The 14467-nt window shown below is 50.8% G+C and overlaps 1 protein-coding gene across 1 annotated transcript; it reads left to right on the plus strand.

Moving 5' to 3' along the window:
• Window positions 1-1698: 1698 nt before the first annotated feature.
• On the plus strand, window positions 1699-14212 carry LOC146005632 (fucolectin-like). The gene is made up of 3 exons (XM_083144988.1): window positions 1699-1824; window positions 3074-3356; window positions 13112-14212. Exons 1-3 carry the CDS (start codon window positions 1752-1754, stop codon window positions 13278-13280), a joined length of 525 nt encoding a protein of 174 aa, XP_083001114.1. The 5' UTR covers window positions 1699-1751; the 3' UTR covers window positions 13281-14212.
• The last annotated feature ends 255 nt before the right edge of the window (window positions 14213-14467 follow it).

The following is a 14467-nucleotide window of genomic DNA, read 5'->3' on the forward strand; positions in this document are numbered from 1 at the left end:
ATGTAGGATTGCCAGCACCTGTGGGGAGCTAGGTAACTGATAAGAAAGGTGTCACCACAGGTGCTGGCAATCATACATTACCAGGGAAGTCCAGGAACAGAGCATTGTGTCCTCCTGGAGAGGGGCATGCTGGGAGGTATGGATGATGTATGATTGCCAGCACCTGTGGGGAGCTAGGTAACTGATAAGAAAGGTGTCACCACAGGTGCTGGCAATCATACATTACCAGGGAAGTCCAGGAACAGAGCATTGTGTCCTCCTGGAGAGGGGCATGCTGGGAGGTATGGATAATGTAGGATTGCCAGCACCTGTGGGGAGCTAGGTAACTGATAAGAAAGGTGTCACCACAGGTGCTGGGCAGGGGCGGGCTGGGCCGGGGGGCAGGGTGCCATCTGCCCCCCAGGCCACTCTGGCAGGTGCGCTGTGGGCCGCGGCCGCCTTACCGTTTTTGAACTGCCGGCGGCCATGTTCCTGAAGTCTTTTAAAAGATGTCTGAGTCTGCGGCCACAGGAACATGGCCGCCGGCCTCCACGGCTACGTGGAGGAGGGCCCGGGCGGCAGTGGCAGAGCAGACGCTGGGTGTGGACGTCATGACCCGCAGAAAGCAGTGTCCAGCATCACACCCGCAGATAAAAATATCCAGCGTCCCACCCGCAGCGAGCAGTGTCCAGCGTCCCACCCGCAGCGAGCAGTGTCCAGCGTCCCACCCGCAGCGAGCAGTGTCCAGCGTCCCAACCGCAGCAAGCAGTGTCCAGCGTCCCACCCGCAGAGAGCAGTGTCCAGCGTCCCACCCGCAGAGAGCATTGAGGGGGTGGGGGAGATCAGAGTACCTGTGTCACTCACTGCTTTGCTTAGCAGAGACATGGTGAATAAACCCTGTACTGCCCCCCCCCCCCCCCCCCCATGACCTGGAGTCCGATCTGGATCACGCACAAGCTGACTCGGAGGGATCTAATTGGGACCTACTAAGTGGGGAAATGCAAATTCAGCCCATAGGCTACTAAAGGGCAACACCATTTAAAGATGGCGCTTACTCTTGGTGCCACTGTCAAAACCTGGCACATGCTGGGAGCTTTGACTGACAAGTGTCATTCCGCCAGTGCCCATCAATCATCCTCTCCTGTAACCCATCCTGCCAGTCCTCTTCCCTTCATATTATCCATCACTAGACAATGGGCCTTATTCTGGTTCTTACGCTCAGATACGTGCACGCAGCCTTGCCAATGACCCAAACCCAGCCTTGCGAATAGTTATCCCGCACCGCACAAGGCTTGCGCACGACTGTTTTACATGAACATCCATTCGCATTCCAGTGAGAACCTCCCCCCCCTCCCCCTTTGCTGTCCGCATATGTAAGGGTGGCCCAGACCACTGGTACATACTGTGCAAGCGAAGAAATGCCGGTGACATGCGGTTATGCCGCTGTCCGCCCCCTGCACGCGCGTCACGACCACATTAGCCTATGTATACCCAGTGGTTTAATGGGAACGTCCATGAAAAACAGGGCGTACACATATGCTAATGCCCCAGCCCAGCACCCCACGCCCCCTCTCCATCCCCCGCTCGCAAGGCTGGGAACATTCACTCAGCGACCAGACTTCTCGTGGAGTTTGCACGCACCCAGCGCATACACGTGCACATACGCAAAACATCGGTCCCTGTGCGAATTCACGTTGGAGTCAATGACTTAGAATTAGGCCCATTATTCTGGAATTAATCCCTTCGTTCTCTGCATTACTCTATCTTCCAGGATGCATCTGCCGGTGACGTTGACTCTGTTGGGACTCCTTGGTCTGGCTCGGAGCTGTAGCATAGAGGATGGAGGTGAGAATACAGACAGGGAATCACTGAGCAGATATTTATTTATTTATAGTGTCTTATATAGCAGCATATTCCATCGCCCTTTACAACTAGAAACAACAGTGATAAAACAAACCAACATAGAGGTAGGAGGGCCCTGCTCGCAAGCATACAATCTATAGATACAGTATGCAAGAACGCAGTCATACGAGGACCAGGTATGTGTCAGGGGTGAGGAGGTAAGGGATGGCAGACAGCGAGGACCAGGTATGTCTCAGAGGGATGTGGAGGTAAGGGATGGCAGACAGCGAGGACCAGGCATGTCTCAGAAAGGTGAGGAGGTAAGGGATGGAGGACAGCGAGGACCAGGTATGTCTCAGAGGGGTGAGGAGGTAAGGGATAGCAGACAGCGAGGACCAGGTATGTCTCAGAGGGGTGAGGAGGTAAGGGATGGCAGACAGCGAGGACCAGGTATGTCTCAGAGGGGTGAGGAGGTAAGGGATGGCAGACAGCGAGGACCAGGTATGTCTCAGAGGGGTGAGGAGGTAAGGGATAGCAGACAGCGAGGACCAGGTATGTGTCAGAGGGGTGAGGAGGTAAGGGATGGCAGACAGCGAGGAACAGGTATGTCTCAGAAAGGTGAGGAGGTAAGGGATGGAGGACAGCGAGGACCAGGTATGTCTCAGAGGGGTGAGGAGGTAAGGGCAGGCAGAAAGCGAGGACCAGGTATGTCTCAGAGGGGTGAGGAGGTAAGGGATGGCAGACAGCGAGGACCAGGTTTGTGTCAGAGGGGTGAGGAGGTAAGGGATGGCAGACAGCGAGGACCAGGTATGTCTCAGAGGGGTGAGGGGGTAAGGGATGGCAGACAGCGAGGACCAGGTATGTATCAGGGGGGTGAGGAGGTAAGGGATGGCAGACAGCGAGGACCAGGCATGTCTCAGAGGGGTGAGGGGGTAAGGGATGGCAGACAGCGAGGACCAGGCATGTCTCAGAGGGGTGAGGGGGTAAGGGATGGCAGACAGCGAGGACCAGGTATGTATCAGGGGGGTGAGGAGGTAAGGGATGGCAGACAGCGAGGACCAGGCATGTCTCAGAGGGGTGAGGCGGTAAGGGATGGCAGACAGCGAGGACCAGGCATGTCTCAGAGGGGTGAGGAGGTAAGGGATGGCAGACAGTGAGGACCAGGTGAAGGTTAGATGATAGCCGCCTGTGACTGATTATTACTCTGTGTATTATTGTGTGACTCCTGACCACCTCTTCCATCTTGTTTCAGCCATTAATTTAGCCAAGAATGGAAAGGCCACTCAGAGCTCTCTCTATGACTTTCGCGTGAAGGGTTACCCTGAGAACGCCATTGATGGAAACAGAGATGGGAATTTCTTCGCAGGCTCATGTACTCACACCAACAGTGAGCCCAATCCCTGGTGGAACCTTGACCTCAAAACAACTTATAAGATTGATACAATTGTTGTGGCCAATCGGCAGGAATGCTGCCCTGAGCGTCTCGTGGGGGCAGAGGTCCGGGTGGGGAACTCTCCGGACAACAACAATCCTGTGTGAGTGTCGATAGCAACAGTCACATGATTATCACTTAATGGCGTACAGGACAGGCATTATCCATCAGTGGCATAGTACAGGACGGGGGTTATCCATCAGTGGCATAGTACAGGACGGGGGTTATCCATCAGTGACGTACAGGACGGGGGTTATCCATCAGTGGCATAGTACAGGACGGGGGTTATCCATCAGTGGCATAGTACAGGACGGGGGTTATCCATCAGTGGCATAGTACAGGACGGGGGTTATCCATCAGTGGCATAGTACAGGACAGGGGTTTTCCATCAGTGGCATAGTACAGGACGGGGGTTATCCATCAGTGGCATAGTACAGGACGGGGGTTATCTATCAGTGGCATAGTACAGGACGGGGGTTATCTATCAGTGGCATAGTACAGGACAGGGGTTTTCCATCAGTGGCATAGTACAGGACGGGGGTTATCCATCAGTGGCATAGTACAGGACGGGGGTTATCCATCAGTGACGTACAGGACGGGGGTTATCCATCAGTGGCATAGTACAGGACGGGGGTTATCTATCAGTGGCATAGTACAGGACGGGGGTTATCTATCAGTGGCATAGTACAGGACGGGGGTTATCCATCAGTGGCATAGTACAGGACGGGGGTTATCCATCAGTGGCATAGTACAGGACGGGGGTTATCCATCAGTGGCATAGTACAGGACAGGGGTTTTCCATCAGTGGCATAGTACAGGACGGGGGTTATCCATCAGTGGCATAGTACAGGACGGGGGTTATCTATCAGTGGCATAGTACAGGACGGGGGTTATCTATAGGTGGCATAGTACAGGACGGGGGTTATCTATCAGTGGCATAGTACAGGACAGGGGTTATCTATCAGTGGCATAGTACAGGACGGGGGTTATCTATCAGTGGCATAGTACAGGACGGGGGTTATCTATAGGTGGCATAGTACAGGACGGGGGTTATCTATCAGTGGCATAGTACAGGACGGGGGTTATCTATCAGTGGCATAGTACAGGACGGGGGTTATCTATCAGTGGCATAGTACAGGACGGGGGTTATCCATCAGTGGCATAGTACAGGACGGGGGTTATCTATCAGTGGCATAGTACAGGACGGGGGTTATCTATAGGTGGCATAGTACAGGACGGGGGTTATCTATCAGTGGCATAGTACAGGACGGGGGTTATCTATCAGTGGCATAGTACAGGACGGGGGTTATCTATCAGTGGCATAGTACAGGACGGGGGTTATCTATAGGTGGCATAGTACAGGACGGGGGTTATCTATCAGTGGCATAGTACAGGACGGGGGTTATCTATCAGTGGCATAGTACAGGACGGGGGTTATCTATAGGTGGCATAGTACAGGACGGGGGTTATCTATCAGTGGCATAGTACAGGACGGGGGTTATCTATAGGTGGCATAGTACAGGACGGGGGTTATCTATCAGTGGCATAGTACAGGACGGGGGTTATCTATCAGTGGCATAGTACAGGACGGGGGTTATCTATAGGTGGCATAGTACAGGACGGGGGTTATCTATCAGTGGCATAGTACAGGACAGGGGTTATCTATCAGTGGCATAGTACAGGACGGGGGTTATCTATCAGTGGCATAGTACAGGACGGGGGTTATCTATCAGTGGCATAGTACAGGACGGGGGTTATCTATCAGTGGCATAGTACAGGACAGGGGTTATCTATCGGTGGCATAGTACAGGACAGGGGTTATCCATCGGTGGCATAGTACAGGACGGGGGTTATCTATCAGTGACGTACAGGACGGGGGTTATCTATCAGTGGCATAGTACAGGACGGGGGTTATCCATCAGTGGCATAGTACAGGACAGGGGTTTTCCATCAGTGGCATAGTACAGGACGGGGGTTATCCATCAGTGGCATAGTACAGGACGGGGGTTATCTATCAGTGGCATAGTACAGGACGGGGGTTATCTATAGGTGGCATAGTACAGGACGGGGGTTATCTATCAGTGGCATAGTACAGGACAGGGGTTATCTATCAGTGGCATAGTACAGGACGGGGGTTATCTATCAGTGGCATAGTACAGGACGGGGGTTATCTATAGGTGGCATAGTACAGGACGGGGGTTATCTATCAGTGGCATAGTACAGGACAGGGGTTATCTATCAGTGGCATAGTACAGGACGGGGGTTATCTATCAGTGGCATAGTACAGGACGGGGGTTATCCATCAGTTTCATAGTACAGGACGGGGGTTATCTATCAGTGGCATAGTACAGGACGGGGGTTATCTATAGGTGGCATAGTACAGGACGGGGGTTATCTATCAGTGGCATAGTACAGGACAGGGGTTATCTATCAGTGGCATAGTACAGGACGGGGGTTATCTATCAGTGGCATAGTACAGGACGGGGGTTATCTATAGGTGGCATAGTACAGGACGGGGGTTATCTATCAGTGGCATAGTACAGGACAGGGGTTATCTATCAGTGGCATAGTACAGGACGGGGGTTATCTATAGGTGGCATAGTACAGGACGGGGGTTATCTATCAGTGGCATAGTACAGGACGGGGGTTATCTATAGGTGGCATAGTACAGGACGGGGGTTATCTATCAGTGGCATAGTACAGGACAGGGGTTATCTATCAGTGGCATAGTACAGGACGGGGGTTATCTATAGGTGGCATAGTACAGGACGGGGGTTATCTATCAGTGGCATAGTACAGGACAGGGGTTATCTATCAGTGGCATAGTACAGGACGGGGGTTATCTATCAGTGGCATAGTACAGGACGGGGGTTATCTATAGGTGGCATAGTACAGGACGGGGGTTATCTATCAGTGGCATAGTACAGGACAGGGGTTATCTATCAGTGGCATAGTACAGGACGGGGGTTATCTATCAGTGGCATAGTACAGGACAGGGGTTATCTATCAGTGGCATAGTACAGGACGGGGGTTATCTATCAGTGGCATAGTACAGGACGGGGGTTATCTATAGGTGGCATAGTACAGGACGGGGGTTATCTATCAGTGGCATAGTACAGGACAGGGGTTATCTATCAGTGGCATAGTACAGGACGGGGGTTATCTATAGGTGGGTATACACGGATAGATGTGTCCAACGATTCAATCTCATTAACGATTTCCTCTGAACCTCCTGCACAAACGATTTGGTGACAAATGATGAACGATTGAGCAAACAATTACACATGAAAGATTGATCTTTAACGATTTTGGAGGGAGAGGGAGCCAGTCAATCAGCCTTACCAAATCGTTCATCGTGCATACACATGAAACGATTGGTACACATCGTTAACGATTGGTCGCTGATCTTTCTGCATGCAGGAAAGATCAGCGACCTCTACTAACGACTGGCGGGTGCGCGCATCGCTGGCCATATCGTTCCTAAACACGGAACGATTTGAACGATTGGTCTTTTCGATCGATCGGGAACGCCCAGATCTTTTGCCAAATCTATCCGTGTATACCCACCTTATCAGTGGCATAGTACAGGATGGGGGTTATCTATCAGTGGCATAGTACAGGACGGGGGTTATCTATCAGTGGCATAGTACAGGACGGGGGTTATCTATCAGTGGCATAGTACAGGACGGGGGTTATCTATCAGTGGCATAGTACAGGACAGGGGTTATCTATCAGTGGCATAGTACAGGACAGGGGTTATCCATCGGTGGCATAGTACAGGACGGGGGTTATCTATCAGTGACGTACAGGACGGGGGTTATCTATCAGTGGCATAGTACAGGACGGGGGTTATCTATCAGTGGCATAGTACAGGACAGGGGTTATCTATCAGTGGCATAGTACAGGACAGGGGTTATCTATCAGTGGCATAGTACAGGACAGGGGTTATCTATCAGTGGCATAGTACAGGACGATAATGACACATTGTAGCAGCTGGTAGGATAGGACTGAACAATTTCTGCCATCTGTTCCTGTGATCTAGACTATAATGTGGTTCGGGCTTCTTCTTTTGACTATTTGTCTGTGACCTTGAACTGCCAATGAGAGCATCATGTAGGTACCTAGTGTAATGATATGTATATACTGTAATGTCTCATTTTAACCATCACCTGTGGGGAGCTACAGTCGGTAACTGATAAGAAAGGTGTCACCACAGGTGCTGGCAATCATACATTACCAGGGAAGCCCAGGAACAGAGCATTGTGTCCTCCTGGAGAGGGGCATGCTGGAAGGTATGGATAATGTAGGATTGCCAGCACCTGTGGGGAGCTAGGTAACTGATAAGAAAGGTGTCACCACAGGTGCTGGCAATCATACATTACCAGGGAAGCCCAGGAACAGAGCATTGTGTCCTCCTGGAGAGGGGCATGCTGGAAGGTATGGATAATGTAGGATTGCCAGCACCTGTGGGGAGCTAGGTAACTGATAAGAAAGGTGTCACCACAGGTGCTGGCAATCATACATTACCAGGGAAGCCCAGGAGCAGAGCATTGTGTCCTCCTGGAGAGAGGCATGCTGGGAGGTATGGATAATGTATGATTGCCAGCACCTGTGGGGAGCTAGGTAACTGATAAGAAAGGTGTCACCACAGGTAATGGCAATCATACATTACCAGGGAAGCCCAGGAGGAGCAGAGCATTGTGTCCTGGAGAGGGGCATGCTGGGAGGTATGGATAATGTATGATTGCCAGCACCTGTAGGGAGCTAGGTAACTGATAAGAAAGGTGTCACCACAGGTGCTGGCAATCATACATTACCAGGGAAGCCCAGGAACAGAGCATTGTGTCCTCCTGGAGAGGGGCATGCTGGGAGGTATGGATAATGTAGGATTGCCAGCACCTGTGGGGAGCTGCTGTAGGTAACTGATAAGAAAGGTGTCACCACAGGTGATGGCAATCCTACATTACCAGGGAAGCCCAGGAGCAGAGCATTGTGGGGTAGACTTATTAAGTGAAGTGATAAAGTGTCTGGTTTTTATCACCGGCCAATCAACTCCTACCTGTCATTTTTCAAACCAAGCCTGTAACTTCACAGTTAGGAGCTGATTGGCAGGTAATAAAAACCAGACACTTTGGGGGAAATTTACTAACAAAAATTAGTGAAAAAAAAAAATACGAAAATACGATTCTTTTTTTGGGGGCGTATACGTATTTTTGGCATTTACTATGCAAAAAATCAGAATTTTCGTATTCATATTGATGGGACATTTTTTTTTACAAATACGAATGAATACACCATCGTTAGAATATGCCAGGAATCACCATTCAAAAGAATGGTGGTTCCTGATTTACTAAGCGTCCGTATTGCTAATATGGCCGCTAATTAGTGTAAAACTGCCACGAATATACGGCAGGAAAATACACTTTTATTTCCGTGCAGGCTTCAGTGTTAAAAATAGAGAAATAAATAAACAGCGTAGGGTTCCCCCCACAGCTGAAACCAGCACCAGGCTGAAGGAGCCGGGGCCGGTAATAAAAAATCAGGAAACCAACAAATAGGGGTTCCTGATTTTTTTTAAAACCAGCTCCAGGTTCGGGGCTGGTTCCCAAAATACGGGGACAAAATGACTAGGGGTCCCCCGTATTTTAAGAACCAGCCCCAGGCCAAACCAGCCAGCAGGGTAATGTCACAGCCGGGGGACACTTATTATATAAGGTCCCGCAGCCAAAACATTCACCCTACCGACCAGTCAGCCTGGCCAGGGGCCCTGGGGGAGTGGGGACCCCCCCAATAAGGGGGCCCCCCCTCTCCAGGACTTACCTGACCAGGCTGAAGCCCCCCCTCTCCAGGACTTACCTGACCAGGCTGAAGCCCACCCCCACCCCCCCCCCCCTCCAGGACTTACCTGACCAGGCTGAAGCCTGGTGCTGTCCCCAGTGGCCTGGAGCGGTGGCCACCGGGCTGATTTCAGTGTAAAAAAATAGAATAAAAAACTATTGTTTTTAACTGTGGAACTGCGAGTCCCAGCAAGCCTCCTCCGCAAGCTGGGACTTGGAGAACCACAAGTCCCAGCCTGCGGGGCATTAAAGGGCCCGCTGGCACAGTAAAAAAAATTAGTTAAATAAACACACACTGACAACATAGAAAAATAAAACTTTAATACATACATTACACACACATACTGATACTTACCTATCTTGAGCCCGTAAGTCCGGGGCTCCAGAGTCCGGGGCTCCAGGGACACTGCCGGTGGCGGGAGGGACGCGGGAATGTCCCAAAGTACCGGGACATTCCTGCGATAAGTGGGACAGTTGGGAGGTATGCACATAGCATGCATACATACATACATACATACACCCCCAAACACAAACATAGCCTACATACACGCATGTACACACAGAATATACACATAGCATACCCACACCTCACCCAGACAGGATAGTTACCTTAGCCCCCTCAGCATATAACACACACCAGACTGCCCATCTGCAGGAGACACAGTCCTATAGAGAAATGCCTGTGAGGTGCTGCACAGTAGCTCCCCCTACCTTCAGCCATGCCAGTGGCAGCCTGTCTCAGTGCAGTAGGAGGCTCAGTTTAAAAATAAAGATCAGATAGCTGAGGCGATTGATTGTAGGGCAGGGCGGGCTTCTAGGTACTCGGAACCCCCTGTGTGCTCATATGCACCCCATCCTCAAGCTACAATAACTTTTTAGCGCCCATCGCACCAGGTGTTGAAGGAGTGAGTGACATCACAGCACATCTGTAATAAAGGCGCAATGTTTCAGACATAACGAGACGTTGCACAGTTATGTTTTATTTTCATGCAATGCATACACTCCATTTTTAAAACCTATAAAATCCTAAAATCACCTTGCACTGTAGCCCTTGAAAATAGGATACAGAAAACTTAAGGCCCATACACACTGGGCAACTTTCAGCTCAAAGCGCCCAGTGTGTATGCCCCGGCGATGAGTGTTGATCGCTGCTGCGCGCTCCTGCATCATCGCTTGGAAATGCACTCATCTGCTGGTTATACCAGCAGATGAGCAGCTTTGGGGACGGCTTTGCATAGCGCAGCGCTATGCAAAGCCGTCCTCTCCCCGTCATTGGCGCCGGGCAGGGGGAAAGCCGCTCAGTGTGTATGCAGTGTGTATGCACTGAGCGGTTTTCCCCCCAGCGATGAACCTGATCTCCTACTGTCTCCTCTGTGCGGTCTACCTCTGGTGTGCTGTGTAGTCTAACTGTGTACTTGTAGTACTACTGTCTCCTCTGTGCGGTCTACCTCTGGTGTGCTGTGCTGTAATTATTTTATTCGCTGGGGCTGTCTCCCTCAGTGCTGCTGTGTACTCTGTTTTCCTCTCTGCTTAGGAGAACAGTCTAACTGTGTACCTGTAGTACTACTGTCTCCTCTGTGCTGGGGCCTACCTCTGGTGTGCTGTGCTGTACCTAATATTATATATTATATTAATAATGAATTATATATATATAGTCCACTGGTGCTGCCTGCACTGAATAGAGGCTGCCAGTATTATTTACTCAGGCCACTGGCAGTGCTACTGCAGTGCCTACCTAGTGTGCCTACCTAGTACATACTAGGCTGCTATATATAATTTAATTAAAAAATAATACCTGTCCTGCAGTGCTGCGTGGAACTGAAAAAATAATTCCATGCTGCTGGTGCACTGACGTGTGCCACTGCCTGCCGAAGGCTGGAGCAACAGCAAAAACTCCTCAACCTGCCCTGCCATCAGCTTAAACAAGAGGTGGTGACGCGCTGGAACTCCACCCTCTATATGCTGCAGAGGATGGAGGAGCAGCGAAAGGCCATTGAAGCCTTCACGGCCACCTACGACGTAGGCAGAGGAGCGGGGCTGCACCTGAAGCATGTGAAGCGGTGAGGGAGGAAAGGAAACACCCGCCTAGTGAGCCAGATAGCTGAACCCACCCTAGCGATCAATTGAGTGACAGAAGTAGCAGCCAGATGGCCCTCACATCCCAGATCGGGGTCCTGTTGGCTGCTTACCCGTACAAAGAACGTTTAGGTAGTAAGCAGGGCCGGCGCCACCACTAGGCAGCCTTAGGCATTTGCCTAGGGCGCCGGCCACTGGAGGGCGGCCACTTGGGAACAGCCCCCCCAGGATCAAGGTAAACATCCCTCCCCCCCCCCCCATGGAGCGATGCTGCATCTCCTGCCGCCGTCTCCGTGGAGAGCAGCTGCGGACATCTCAAACACCTCCGCCCCCCGCTACGCATCTCCCGCCGCCTCCACCTTGGTACATAGAATGGGGAGGAGATCACAGCAGTGCAGCCGCTGACTGGTCGCACAGGACAGCCATCACCACCACTACTCCCGTGGCAACTTCAAGAGGGTGCAGGGATACACTGCTCGTCCCCCGCCCCCCCCCTCCCCGTGGAGCGATAAGAACCACGCTGTATAAGGTAGTGCCGTGCTGAAATCCCTCACCCGCCCCCCCCATGTGGAGCGGGCGGAGGGGATTTGCCTGGGGTGGGCTTGCACCGGCCCTGGTAGTAAGACACCGGTTGCTGAAAGCGATACATCTCCAACCCAGGGGTCCTAGAGAGGTGGAGGAACTCTTCCATCTGCCACCTTAAAATTGATTAACCCCCTCCCCTCCACCCATTGGGCAATGATTTAATAGACGACTGCTAATGAATAATAATCACAAAATTAAACAATCAGATTACATTAATTAATAATAATTATAATCACACAATCAAGCCAGATAGAGGTCTTGTTGGATGTTAAACTGATCGAAACAGTTACACACTTGCAGACAAACTCTGTGCTGCACGAAATGCCCACCGCTCCTTGGCTGCACATAGTAACCACGATCAAGCCAGATAGGGGTCTTTTTGGGGCCTAGTTTTTTAAACTGCCATCCTGTCTGCCGCTGCAGTGCCAGTCTTACATGAGCCACGTGTTTGTGCCGCACACAGGACCTGCAGTTGGTTTGTTGTTAGCCTGCTGAGATCCTGCTTGAGGAGTGTTTTTTTTAAAAACCCAGGACCCACATGTACATGGATACCTATGGAATTTGATGCGGTTGTGCATTTACATTAGGATCTTCAAGGGATCCATCTTTTTTACCTAGTAAGAAGGTCGCATACCGGGAGTGAATATTTTCACTAGCCAATAACATAGGGAAATTTACCCCTGAGGAAGTTGTGTCGACAAAACGCGTTGGGTATTTTCCTTGTCATACCGAACTACACTGCATACAGATGAAAACATGTTTTTACTTTATGTTTTAAATGGTATTCAATTGTTAAACGGAGATTGGTCTGGAATTACTATTGTTCGGACATTTTCTGGTGGTGGAATTTTTGAATAGTGGCGCACTCTGTTTCTTTCGTTGTCTATCTCTCTCCCACTTCCCCCACTAACAGGGGGGACTAAGAGCTTCTGCCTGAACTAATCTATATAGTGCATTGAAAGGGTACCTCTTTTTTTGTTATATATATATATATATATATATATATATATATATATATATTTGCAGCAGAGGTTCGGCACTCCATGAAACAGGGTAACTGCGGCCGGTGCCTATACAAAGGCAATTTGTAGGAACACGGTGGTATGGCACTCGTAGCCTGGATTCAATAAGTCGAAGAGGAAGCCAGATAAATAATTGAAACGTTGTTATCTATTTATGATGAAAATAAATAATTGAAATGTTGTTATCTATCTGGCTTCCTCTTCGACTTATTGAATCCAGGCTACGAGTGCCATACCACCGTGTATATATATATATATATATATATATATATATATATATATATATATATATATATAATGTGTATAATGTAATCTCTCCTCTTCTCCTGTGTCCGCAGCTGTGGAGTCATCTCCGGGACCGGTCACATCACCACGCTCTGCTGTAACGGGATGGAAGGTCGCTACGTCAGCGTAGTCGTTCCTGGCGCACTGAGGGTGCTGCACATATGTGAGGTGGAGGTGTATGGGCACGAGCAGGATTCATTGCCCAATCACGTCTGCTGGTAGATTGATGCCATCTACTACAGGCACTCAGGGCCTAATTCAGAGATGTACACAAACTGTACATCGGATGCAGCAGTGGATCAGAGAAGCCGGCTCAGACACAGCTGCTGCAGACAAAGATTCGCACATCTCTGAATCAGGCCCTGGTATCTCTGTGGTTTCTTTTGGAAGTTTTGTCGGTTCTTTCTGCTGATAATCCTGTAATCCTGACCTGATGGACAGATCCCGGCTGTCCTCCCTTCTGTAATCCTGACCTGATGGACAGATCCCGGCTGTCCTCCCTTCTGTAATCCTGACCTGATGGACAGATCCCGGCTGTCCTCCCTTCTGTAATCCTGACCCAGTGGACGGATCCTGGCTGTCCTCCCTTCTGTAATCCTGACCTGATGGACAGATCCCGGCTGTCCTCCCTTCTGTAATCCTGACCCAGTGGACGGATCCTGGCTGTCCTCCCTTCTGTAATCCTGACCTGATGGACAGATCCCGGCTGTCCTCCCTTCTGTAATCCTGACCTGATGGACAGATCCCGGCTGTCCTCCCTTCTGTAATCCTGACCTGATGGACAGATCCCGGGTGTCCTGCCTTCTGTAATCCTGACCTGATGGACAGATCCTGGCTGTCCTCCCTTCTGTAATCCTGACCTGATGGACAGATCCTGGCTGTCCTCCCTTCTGTAATCCTGACCCGATGGACAGATCCTGGCTGTCCTCCCTTCTGTAATCCTGACCCGATGGACAGATCCTGGCTGTCCTCCCTTCTGTAATCCTGACCCGATGGACAGATCCTGGCTGTCCTCCCTTCTGTAATCCTGACCCGATGGACAGATCCTGGCTGTCCTCCCTTCTGTAATCCTGACCCGATGGACAGATCCCGGCTGTCCTCCCTTCTGTAATCCTGACCCGATGGACAGATCCCGGCTGTCCTCCCTTCTGTAATCCTGACCCGATGGACAGATCCCGGCTGTCCTCTCTTCTGTAATCCTGACCCGATGGACAGATCCCGGCTGTCCTCTCTTCTGTAATCCTGACCCGATGGACAGATCCCGGCTGTCCTCCCTTCTGTAATCCTGACCTGATGGACAGATCCCGGCTGTCCTCCCTTCTGTAATCCTGACCCGGTGGACGGATCCTGGCTGTCCTCCCTTCTGTAATCCTGACCCAGTAGACGTATCCTGGCTGTCCTCCCTTCTG

Source organism: Crinia signifera, chromosome 5 (assembly GCF_055691185.1).
Source record: "Crinia signifera chromosome 5, ASM5569118v1, whole genome shotgun sequence".
NCBI lineage: Eukaryota > Metazoa > Chordata > Amphibia > Anura > Myobatrachidae > Crinia > Crinia signifera.